At 37.7% G+C, this 13,261-nt stretch overlaps 1 protein-coding gene across 2 annotated transcripts; it reads left to right on the forward strand.

Annotated features, from left to right (window-relative positions):
• Positions 1-2,347: 2,347 nt before the first annotated feature.
• On the forward strand, positions 2,348-10,416 carry LOC139144164 (galactose-3-O-sulfotransferase 2-like). Of its 2 annotated transcripts, none has more exons than XM_070714819.1 (4): positions 2,348-2,547; positions 3,831-4,001; positions 5,133-5,182; positions 7,384-10,416. In XM_070714819.1, exons 1-4 carry the CDS (start codon positions 2,510-2,512, stop codon positions 8,505-8,507), a joined length of 1,383 nt encoding a protein of 460 aa, XP_070570920.1. In that variant the 5' UTR covers positions 2,348-2,509; the 3' UTR covers positions 8,508-10,416. The 2 variants fall into 2 exon arrangements, with proteins under 2 accessions (XP_070570920.1, XP_070570921.1); XM_070714820.1 differs by lacking the exon at positions 2,348-2,547 and adding an exon at positions 2,976-3,058.
• Positions 10,417-13,261: the final 2,845 nt, after the last annotated feature.

Here is a 13,261-nt window from a genome sequence, read left to right on the forward strand (position 1 = left end):
CCCACCGACATGATAGGGAATTTTAGACTTCGTGGCCTTAATGAAGACCAAAGAGAACACGAATGGACTGAGAAAGAAATACAGTTGAGTCATATTATTTAAACAAGTTCGAAGAGCATGTGCTTGTTTGTTTGTTAAACAGTCTACAAGTTGGAATACACCAAGACTCTTCAGTTCAAAACTTGTGTGTCGCTGAGCGCGGTCAAACGACGCATATTACGAATATGCGTTCAATTGTTGAAAAGAGAATTGGCTTTTGAGAATAGTGCTACAGGTACTATATATGTGTTGGTATTTTATGTACAATGGTCATCATAACTTTGACGGTAAGGTGATTGCATTCAAGCATGCAAAGTAAGACTATTGAGCAGAGTTACCAGCCGATGATCGCACGGTAAACGGAAGGTACACTGTGTACGTGTATCAATAATTCTCAGTGTTTTCGGCTAAATCATTGGTAATGGTAGGCACTAAATATCGCATGTAAACGTAACCCAGGAAACAAATGCTGTGAGTTACAGAGAAAAAAATAAAGTAAACCTTAATGACAGTTAATATAGTTTGGTGTGCCTTTAACATGTCGAGAAAATGTAATCCCGGACGCACATCATTTTGCATCAAACCATCCTGGACATGTACATTATGAAAGCAGTCAATGTTTGTACTATAGTGTAACAAAGGCAAATTAGTTACAATTGCACTGTCTGTCCACTCGATTTGTTTATTTGCGAGGCTAAAATGGGACCAAGATAATACTAAAAAGTGTTTTTCATTTACAGGACGATATCAGAGCGACATGTGAGAATTCATGCATGCTGATGGCCAGAGTGCTTAATAATAGTATCATTCTTTGTTCGGTATACGTCTGTTTAGATTTATTAGATCATGTGATGGATTGGAAAATCCACGTATTAGTAACGGTTGTCAATCAGATTATGCAGATTACCAAGTCCCAATGCTAGGTTCTTAGAGCTTCACCTAACATAAAATGAAAATTTGAACTCGTCCCAACAGTCCCTTAGAAATATGGGCGCTGTGGTCAAGCAAACATTAAATCACAACCTCCCGATGGCTACGGTCAACTGCCAGTGTTTGCGCCTTTGTTAAACTGGCAGAAAATAGCCTGGCTAACATAAAAATATTATCATATTTATATAACACGTCAATAAAAATTTAAAAAAATGCGCACCTCACTGACAGAGATGCGTTAACTATCCAATTGGATATATCTGTACAATGTGTAGGCGTGATCTGCAGCATCCAATTCGTAGGTCTCTGCCGATGAGAATATTTATTATTAATATCATTAGCACAAAATCATTGAATATGTCTACATTTTCTATCAGAGTTAGAATTTTCCACATTTAAAGTGAACGTAGCTGCCTGCATGATAGGTAGATTTTTCGATGAACTGCTGCCGAACTACTATGCAATTCTCAAATTAACAGCCTAGCATTTGAAAAGTTGGTAACTAACTGCTCTCGATGAATCCCGCCAATAGCCGATCTACTCCTGATGTTTTTGTGGACAGGAATTTCAAAGCTTTGCAAAGTAATTCAGAACGAATACTTCACAGACTACGAATTTTATACATCAATGGACGAACAACAACATCTCCCATATAGTCACTGAGTGGCGTCAGAACCTTACACAAACATGTAGGAAACAGTGAAAGAATGGCGCAATCATGTGTAGGATATATACAGTATCTTTCTAATATCAAACAACTCACTAGAATGTTGCATTTTGCTCTAAATTTCTTTTTCGTGGGGGATATCTACATATACATTCCAGTATTTAATACCATCAACAGCTGCAGATTTTCATCCAATTAGAAATATACTTTTAGACGCTGCTGTAATGTGCATAATTTAAATCATAATTACAGGTATTACATGTCGCATCGATACGGAACCGATAAAACAAGATGAACAGCTGTAATTGGTACTTGTTGAAAGTGAGGTACGGTTTATAGCAAAATTAATTACTCTCTTTTCTACTTTCAAAAACTTTGTCTTTCTACCTCATCTTTAACTCTATACCTAGCATATATCAACATGTCCCATTGCGAAATCAATCGAAAAATGGAAAAAAGAACTTACTGAACAAATATCATGTAGGATGGGTTACAAGTGTCAGTGTGTTTTCTCATCATCAATACACACAGTATAAACCCGAAGAGAGAATGTTAAGTAACAAGGCAACGATATGAAACTCTGCAGAATCATTATATTAATCTAGTGCTTTATTCATGAAATAATATAACGCCACACGAAGACAGATTATGGACATGCGTATACCGTGTGAGTTTTGAAACCATAGCAGCTGTCGCATGTGAGCTGACGCTTAATCCCCACCAGATATGAATTATTACCCAAAATCAACATACCACGACGCGTACGGGCCACATCGACAACAACAAGAAAGATTTCTGAGAGTGGAAATGAAATTGGAAATTTGAAACATATTTGCACCCTGTTAGTCGTGTACCGGAAAAGCAAGTAGTAAAATGCTGACAGATTGGCTGGAAAAACTTATGTGTTTGAGGTAGGTAGTGGTTCCCGCGCGAACGACAACACATTTGTTCGCGCACAACGCAATGTGACCGTGTACACCGATGTCACTGAGAACGAGGATATATATCTGACCCAATAATAATATTGCCAATATTCTCGTAATGACCGAAACTTTTTGCGTCCGAATAATTAAAAACAGTATAGCAAGAGTAGTTTCTAGACAACCAGTAATAAGATGATTATACACGGGGAAACAGTAAACAACTAAAATTACTTACGGATCATATTCGTTTGGCGGTGTTCATGCTGTAAATGCACAAATCGACAAATAAATCATTTGGACAACTGAATGATAAGTCGAATGATATTTCAACACAAATAACATCCAGTTGAGACGTATCTTCTTTCATTTGCAACAATATTATTGCAATATTGAGCGTTAGATACATTATGTTAATGCGCAGAACAGCTGACATCGAGGTAAACAGTGGCCGCTTTGTTATGTTTAGGCTATAACAGTCAGGGAATATGGACGACGACAGGTAAAAGCTACCACGCTGTTGGTTTACACACTACGCTGATAAGCTTTTACTGGATTTCCTTCGTCATTTATCAGGGTGGTGGTGTGCGTGTCTGTCTGTCTTTACCTGTCCGTAAAAATGTGTTCTCCATGTACGAGTTCCTGTAGCGATATAGCGATATCACGGACTGCATAGGGCCTACATCATTTGTTACAATCCCACATGCTTTAACAGTGCGTATGTGTACATCTGATTTCCTCTAAATGATGTGCATATAGATGCATACAATATATATATATATATATATATATATATATATATATATATATATATATATATATATATATATATATATATATATATATATATATATATTGACGTGGGTGTTTGTGTGTGTGTGTGTGTGTGTGTGTGTGTGTGTGTGTGCATACATACATACGTACGAAAGTACGTACATACATACGTACGTACGTACATACACATACATACATACATACATACATACATACATACATACATACATACATACATACATACATACACATACATACATACATACATACATACATACATACATACATACATACATACATACATACATACATACATACATACATACATACATACATACACACACATACATACATACATACATATATTTACATGTATGTTTGTAAATTAATTTCGTTCCTTTATAACATCAACATGTTTCTTTTTATCTTGCTCATTACAATGATAAAGATTTGTAACCATCTGAGTGTATAATAAAATTTGTAAATTGTATGTATTTCAGCAATCCTCGCTGGCTGGCAAACAAGCGGGTACTGGCCGTGTCCAGCACCGTCATAATATTCTATGTTTGGTATCAGCTACTGGTTTTTGAGCGTTATTATGAAAGCCACATACACATGCGTCTTTTACCAGGCAATCCCAGTCGTCAGTTAGTGGTTCCAACTCAAAACAGGTAAGTACACTTATATGTTGATCAGAGAGACAGTGGTTCGCTGATCTATCTGGTTTTATCCGCAGTGACACTCTGTAACGTGATAAATATAATCCAAATAATTGCGATTAATCACTTGCTAATTGTCACCAGTGATATTTTCATGATAGACTGGGTAATTATTCTAATTTACATGCTCGCATATGCATCGCATCATACTTCATATACGGTAGGATTACGGAAACGAAGCACTAACTGGCAGAAATTGTAAGCTCTCTCATTCAAACGTTGCGATGATAACGACGGTGAAGTATAGATTTAATACATTTATTTGAATCAGACTCAAGGGTTTACAGGCCCCTGGGAGATTGGAAAGTCGAATGGAACAGTACAGATAAAAAGAAATTAAATCTGTGTACCCAGAAAGATTTGGACATTTAGAACAGTACGAAATTGTTTCCCGTGCACATTGAATGAGTGGTCACCTTGATAACACATGCATATTTCCCCCACTGCGACAATTCTAACACAATAATCCGAAGTTCAAACACCAAGACTTGTGGAAGAAATTGCATGCGTGATCTTCTATGCGTACACGCGCCTGGGAATAAAAAATGATACTTAAACGTTGGGTGACATATGAAAAAATGCGACCATTTACAAAAACTCAACAATTTTGCAAAAATGGAGACAAATTTCACATAGCAACGCATTTTCAAAAAGGGCATTCCACGCGACACGGATTTTATCTGGAAGTCGCCATGTGAAAAGTGTTGCTTTATCGTTTTGGATATAAAGTCCACGGTGTGTGACAATTGCTAACGAGTACCCTTAAAATTCGGTTTGAAATAAGTCAACGATTTTTGAACAACCAAACACTCCCTGGAGAAAAATGTGAAATCAAGCAGTAGAAATAATCACCCTCGGTATTATGTTTTGAAAACGTAGCGAGGATCTTGCCCCGTCTGTGTCGGTTGGTTGTATCTGCATTAGAAACAAATTAAAAAGAGGTGAGGTAACAGGTGCTGCATATATATCTTATTATCTGTCTGGCAGGGATTTTTGCATTTTATTGTTTTCCGATGCTTTTAAAAAGCTTTCAACCCAACTGCCGCTAATCGGAGTCCTTTCACTTTTCCTTCGTTTTTTTAGCGGTGAATACACAGCACCTCGCTGGCAGGATGATAATGATGCTTTACACAGTAAGTATCGAATCTGAGGTATTTTCCCCGAGGCCTCGCTCCCTGGTAGATCACTCAGTACCTTACGGTGACCATGACACCATGACGTATAATTCAAAAATGTGTACATGTTATTAAACTTTGATGGTCATCTTAAATGTCAAAATTTCAAATCAGGGACACACAATGTACACGTTCATAACAAAGTAATCTGCATTGGAATAACTTTAACGTAGAATACGCCGGGACAGACATTTGGACTCTCAAAATTATACAATTCTTTTCTCTTTTCTGATCTACATCTTGGGTTTTTTTGGGGGGGGGGGACTCATTTTAAAGCTCTTGGTCTAAGAAATTTTCACCATCTTAGTTTTATCGAAAATCGAAAATTGTATTGCTCTTCATAGAGATGAACACAGGGATGGCGGTCATTTTTAATTTGAAATATCGGTAAATCTTTAGTTATTTGTTCATCTGATACCAAAATTTCAAGGTGACCCCCATTTTTTTATTTTTTATTTTGAAAGAGAATGGTGGAAAGAGTCCTTGAGGAAAGTTAGAGCAAAGTTCATGTCTTTCACTTTCGAGGTGCATACTACCTTAAGGGTGATCGAGTCACTTGCTACGTCATCATTGCAAACAATAGAGCGCGCACTCTACGACGGGCGCGTCCACTGTACAGGACCGTGCTCACTTTAAAAATTACACCGTGGTTTTCATGGAAATTTATCTTAATACCATTTATTGTCAGAGCTTAGCATGAAAGCGGACATTGTTAGTGATGATTGAATGATCATTATATTATCTTCGAGTTGTAAGTTTTAAATGTTTGAATGTTGATATATTTACAGAGTATTTAAAAATCCAAACAAAATAATTTAAAAAGGACATATTTCTCATCAAATTGTGATTTTTCCAATTTCACATATTGGGAGGGGTGATGTTCAGCGATGTAGCATTGTAAATAGGCTGGTGACCCCATAATTTTATTAGATGTATATAATATGTAATATCTGAACAATAATTTATGTGAAAATAAACAAAATTGTTGGATTGGAAATCTAAATAATTCTACAAAGTATGGATAAGGCGTGGTCATTACATTTAAATTTGCAACTGCTTTAAGTGTTGTTTTGGAAGGCCTGAGAATAATTTAAAGTCTTATGCACCTTTTCAGCGGAAAAATAGCTAAAACTTTCATTTATTATTCAATTTGGTTCACATTTTACTAAAACAAGTGTATCATTTCAAGGAAGGAACTGAAAGTAAATATATCGGGTAGGGTAACGCTTACGGGAGATTCATAATTTCTGTCATTCGAATGGGATAAAGTAAATGCATTTCAAATCCTTCTAGCTGCCAAATTAATCTGGTGACATATTGATTTTTTGTCGTAATCTCATCCTCACATATAAACTTACTGTTAAAGAAAAATAACGAAAATTGTCGATAAAAAATTTAGTGGCTCGATCACCCTTAAGGTAGAGCGCACTTCGTGGACAGAATTTCGGAATCTCAATTTCTACAATTCTTTTGTGATCTATCACTTATAGGGCCTAATTTTAAAGCTCTTGGAGAAAGAAAACTATGTACTGTCTTAGTTTTTCGAAAATCCAAAATTCATTTTTTCCCATAGAATTAATTCACGGATGGCGGCCATTTTGAATTTCAGGTATCGCAAAATATGTTGAGTACTTCCAAACTTTGCATGGTTTTTATTGTCGATTTGGTAAGAGAAAGGTTGAAGGATTCCTTAAGGAAAGTTTGATCAAAAGTTTAAGTCTTTCACTTTCTAGGCACATACTATCTTAAGTAACAATAGCTTTAACTTGACATCATTTTCATGATACCTACCCAGCACAAAAAAGATTTCTGTATTTGTCTTTGTTAAATACAACCAACGTCTTAGCCTTGCCAATAAAATTTGCATTTTTTATTGTTGACATACAAATTCTAGGCCGGAAAAGACTGCAGCTATGACCAGTGCACATATACAGGCTGTCCATGTCGACTAGTTGAACTAGAATTCTTAGAGTAGAGTCGGACATTGCAATCACAAACAGAATGATAATAGTGAAAAATACACCAAAGTAAATGCTGAAGCGGTATTGGCGGAATTTGTGTCATAGCAAATAACATTGGTATTTCCCATGATCCCACCATACCCTGGCGTAACCCTGTCAAAATTTAAGTTTATTTGTTCTCTTCTTATCTTTTTCAAGTTGAAGGCAAAGACACTTCATCAGTTATAGAGACACCAATGAACGAATCGACGAGGAACATAGACATCATGACGTCACAGAGTAACATAAGCGTAATAACTCTGTATGCAGGAGATGGAAAACCACCGTTATGTCAGAGGAAAAACAACGTCATGTTTTTGAAAACCCGCAATACCGCCAGTGACACTGTCTCACGGCTGTTCATGCGATTCGGCGATATCAATGAACTTAACGTTGCCCTGCCAGTTTACGATGACTACGAGTTTAGCCATTCGAATCTGATGCAGTCGATGTTATTTCTGAAACCACCACCTCCCGGAGAACGTTTTAACCTTTTCTTCCTGCACACGGTGTACAACAAAACTTTGTTCAACGAAATAATGGAGCCAGATATCAAATACGTGACAATCGTTGGCCAGCCTTTGTCGCAGTTACATTCAACGTTGCAATTCTTCAATGTTAACACATCTCTCAATATCTCGGACACTTCTCCTCTACTAAATACGTTTTTGACAAAACCAGAGAATATTGGCGTGCAAAACCAATTTCCGAACCTGAAGAACTTCATGTTGTCAGATCTCGGACTCCCAAAGTCAGAACAAGACGACATGAAAGCAGTCCGGAGCTACATCGATGATCTTGATCGAGATTTCGATCTTGTTATGGTTTCAGAATACTTCGACGAATCTCTGGTTCTCTTAAAGAGGATGTTATGCTGGAGTCTGAGGGATATTCTTTATATCGACCTCGATGCAATGAAACGGAAGATTCGGCCGGTAAATTCTGCTACTGATGAAGACATCCACAGGAACTTCAGTCCAGCTGATTATAAGTTGTACAATTACTTCAACAAAACGTTGTGGAGAAAGGTGTCACAAGAAGTAAATTTTGAGAAAGAAGTGGAATATTTCAGGGAAATCAATGCAAGATTTGTTGACTTTTGCGACAAGGCCAATCTGCAGAAGAGTTTCTTTGAAGTTGAGCCCTCTATTTGGTCGAACGGTTTCTCTGTTGACACAAATTTCTGCACAAACAGTAGGATATCATTCATGGATTACATTCATATCTTGAAGAAGAAGGTCGCGTACATTAGCAGAAGAAGAAGTCGCAAAGCCAAGTTGTGATAGAGAAAAGGAATGAATTCAAAGCGGCAGTATTGCCTTATCTCAGCGTCAAGGTCAACAGCATTTAATTCTGAATTGACTCTAGCTATCGAAATGATAAAGCTCTCCCATGACGACATTTCCACGTTTGCTTCTTCTTTGCACGTCAGCTGATAGTCGCGGGGCGATAGCAATGGTAATTAAACATTGCCTAGCAAACATGGAAATGTCTCATTCTCTACATATGATTTTAATAACATGAAGCTCTCCATGAGGAGAGGGAACAGCGAGGCAAGCCAGAATTGGTATGCAAGCTGGTGTTCTTATTGAGTACATCACGCTGTGAGCACAAGCCTTTTATTAACCATAGTAAGCTTTCACCAAAATTTAGCAGTGAAAGGGTTAAATGAATGAAAAAGTACTCAGATTTGAGCAAATCCTCTACGCTGAATGTCTACTTCGCATAGTGGTTTCATAATTTTCACCCCTGCACTCCACTGTCTGTATGTTTTAGTCACCGTCAAACTTTGTGTATTATTTTTAAATAGTGGTCACAGTCATGAGCCAAAAACATTTTTCCATTATTTGAATTGTCGACTTAAAACAACTTTTTTGATTAATTTTAGAAACAAACATAAATGTGGACGATATTTTTTACACATTGTTATTTGAAAAGGATTTTAGCATTGTATACTGAAAGATTTAACATATATTGCAGTTACCTTCTTCTGTAATACGTTGCACTAACTTATAGCTTACTATACACTACGTTACTTTGAGTCAACATAATACAAGTTCCTCTACCCGTATATTGTCAATGTCACTCACAGCGGTAAGATAGGAAATCGTTTTCTATAATTCAGGGGTTTTGAGAATAGATGCAGGGGCCACTTTCATTCTAATACTCTTCACAAAGCGCTATGACGCCCTCTATCCCGATACATGTAAGACTGTAGATTGACTTTTTATATTCAGGGGTGGGGGTGGGGATGGGGGTGGGGGTAGTGGTTTTGGAAGCCTTAATTTTGTGGCGGATACTTAAAAGACTTAATGAAGACAATTTTTTTTCCGATTCCCTTTAAGATCGAAGTTGTTAAGTAAAAAAAAATAAAAGGGGTTAAAAAAAGATACGTTTAAATTTAAGGTCACATCTTTTGATCATTTTTAGCATGGATCTTACAGAACTTGACATCATTATTATATACATGTATATCGTACTGTCACTAGGGAGTTCTATATAGGCTTTCCCAATCAATCTTTACACACATTTACCAGTGTACATTCCTGGTTGACTGATGAACCAGTCCGATGAATAGTTGAATCGGTCTTGGACTTTAAAGAGTCTGATCGTCAAATTGTACATCATGGTCTGTTATAAGTTTCATAAGGGTATGTAGGGTGATGTAGGCCTAAGGGTAGTAACTTCAACCCTTTCACCACCACGATTTGGTACAAACCCCTTGTTATCAATGGCATAGTTGGATCTATATACAGGAAAATGGGGGCGAAAGGATTATTCATGGAATGGCCATGTATGTAGTGTCATTTAGGCAGAAGTGTTACATTGCATGTTGAATACAAACATGAGGGTACACCTGATTTGGTGGTCAAAACAGGTCCTGCAATACTTTCGATGCCTGTAAGGGTTTAATGATCAAACGAAGCGTGCAATTTGTAGTCACGTGTGGATATTACTGCGAACATCACTCTTTGAATATTATACATAAATATTCTGACGATGAACATAGCTTTGCCTTGAGTTTGATAGAGGAAAGTAAAAGATGAACTTATAGTACGCACTTCCATAAAACTATCAACACGAAAAACGACAGTGAAAAATTCAAATTTATTCAAAGGGTATTTATTTAATAATGGTTTTCAAGGATCTGTATATTTTTATTTTGAATAAAAGCAAACCATGTAAACACAGAATATTAGAAACTCGTGTAATTATATGTATGCTTGTCACGTCTAATGGGGAAGACCCACGCGTGGGAGGACCTGTCAATTGATTTGTTCCGGCACGGATGTTTCATATGCAGACACCTGAACTGTTCAGACACCAGTGGGCTTTCAAAAACAAATGTCACCATCAAAATATTTGTTGACATCAAGTAATTTCGATGACAAAGCTGTTTTTGGTATTAGAAAAACCTTTTCTGGTGCCGCAAAAGAGTACGCTGTCAATTCCGCACAGCCCTCAATCGGTAAACATCCATCGCTGAAACGCCCCTCTGTATATCGATGTATACAATATTGCGGTGACAGCACATCTTTAATCTCACTATGATCTGGGATGTCAGTCAGTGCAACTTTTTATGGACAGTGATTTGCTGTGGAAAAGTAAGTGCAATTTATTGTAGCATTATGTACACATGACCGGTGTCAGAGGCAGGTAATGTCACTGCACCATGTGTGGCGGGATTTTGAAGAAATACCCGCGTTGATCAGTTTGTATGATAATAATTAGGCCTTCAAAAGGGTTTTTTACTTTGGATCGAAATTTCAAATTTCCTACCACCAAAAATGTTAATTTGACATGTATTCGTGTCTTGACATAGAGGCACTAATGATTCACCACTAACCACACTAATTAAATATTCTTAAAGTTACCCTCTCCAATTAAGTGTTCGTGACATGCCTGGTCAATACTTACGTGCAGAAACAAAGGGGCAACTAGTGGATAAAAGGCGAAGTCTGAAGACAATTGGAAGGAAGGAAGGAGAGTGAGGAGTGGAAAGCAGAGACCTGAAGAAGAAAAGATGAAGATAGAAACCGGAAACTGAAACAAAACTTAGAGGATGGGATTCTCTTCCGAGCAACAAACCGACGTCTAGAAGACTCCACTCGTCCCGATCACTTCCCTGCATTTATTCTCCTGTATAAAGTTAGTTATAGGTGTTTTGAATTCTTAGTGCAAAGGCCATTTCACCAAACTTTTGTTAATATTTGCTATTGCTCGATTAAGGCTTCAATTTGATCGTTTTCACATTTGAATCGTAATATTCGTGTCGATTTATTCAGACGTTAACTCAATATCACTGTTACTTTGCTAAGCGACACTGCTCTACACTCGCGGACTGTCCCAATCAAAATTATACAGTCAAAGTCCCCATCGAAATTTCTATTTCCCCAAGTTATTTTTCCAAGATTAATCAGAGCTATCGTTACCGTATTGAATGTAGGATCCCCGACAAATGCCCCACCCTGTGACAAGTTCATGAAGAAGCCCATGGTCATAGCAGTGATGGCGCTTTAGCGGGATATGGCTGACTGTCACAGGCATCTGCGCATAACATATGCGATGCTGTTCATCTGTGAAGAATTATGACCAGTGTAGTAATTAAATTTTGTAAGGCTAAAACGTTTTGCAACACAGTATTGTTTGATAAATTGGATGTAAGTACAATCACCCTGTTTGTTATATTATTAATCAGTAAATTTTTGCCTCGCTTTATAAAAATTGTGTAGGCCTAATCACGTTATTGAGCCGTTATGGTACCTTGGCTAGAGCGCCATCACTGTTGGAATGTGTGAAAAGCCTGCAGACGAAACACTATACGAAAATATCTGACCCCAGCCGAAGTTATATAGACATGGCAGAGAGATTTCTTGTCTGACGTTGAGCGGCGTTCAACCCGATTTTGATAACATTTGTATTTTCATTTTCAGAAAAACCACTAGCATATGGCTGAAGGAAAGAGCTCGTACTGCAAATACAGCCTATTGACTTCATTAGCACAGAACACGAAGTCTTCTTCTACATGCATGTACGTGCAATATTTAATCTCATGAGAATCATTGCGACAAACGCTATTCAGATACAGATAAAGTGCTGGACGTTCCCATTTTGGTCAAGTACAAATCACTTTACTGAAAAATTTCAATTATGCGAAAAAGTGAACATTAAAATGTAAACCAGCAACTAACTGGTAATTGGTGTGAATTAGTATACTCCTATACAACTCCGGAGCACAGGTGTCGTAACGTTGCTTGGATAGTAGTTCCGAGGCGGGCGGCCGCAGGTCCAAGTAAACGGCGACCTGCGGCCGCACGCCTCAGAACGACTATCCAAGCAACGTTACGATAACCTGTGCTCCGGACGGCCCTGGTCCAGCCCTTTGAATTGCTTCGACATTACATAATTCATCTCGCGGGAAGAGTACGCCAGTTACTTGTTTCAGGATACGGTTCATGTTCTTGGTAACTGATATTCTGGAGTTATCTTGGAATCGCGCTGCCAAGCTTTTGATCGTGATTAGGGACTGGTCAGTTTCTTAGGCCGGGGGGGGGGCGGTGGATTCATGGGGGGGTCACCCTGTTTTTGACTTTGGTGATAGGGGGGGTCACCATGTTTTTGAAATGCCCAATAGGGGGGGTCAGTGTGTTTTTGAATTTCGACACAGGCTCACCATTGCCTAAAATGCATCGTGTCAGCCACAAATTTTATCTAGTTGCATTTTGCGGCGCGCCCTTCGGGTGCGTAACTAATAATCAGACATATTTTTCAGCAAGCCCAACTTTAACATATCAGGCATACATATATCAGAGATATATGTATGTTCAATATTTTTCAGCGTGCTCTTTGAGCGCATTACTTTAATATATCAGACATTTTTCAGCACACCCTTCCTGTGCATTACTTTAATATACAAGACATATATATCAGAGATATCAGGATGTTTCATATTTTTCTCCGCGCCCTTCGGGCGCATACTTTAATAAATCAGAAATATATGCCAGAGATATCTTGATGTTTGCTAAGTGAAAGTGTA

This window comes from Ptychodera flava, chromosome 11 (assembly GCF_041260155.1).
Source record: "Ptychodera flava strain L36383 chromosome 11, AS_Pfla_20210202, whole genome shotgun sequence".
NCBI classification, from domain to species: domain Eukaryota; kingdom Metazoa; phylum Hemichordata; class Enteropneusta; family Ptychoderidae; genus Ptychodera; species Ptychodera flava.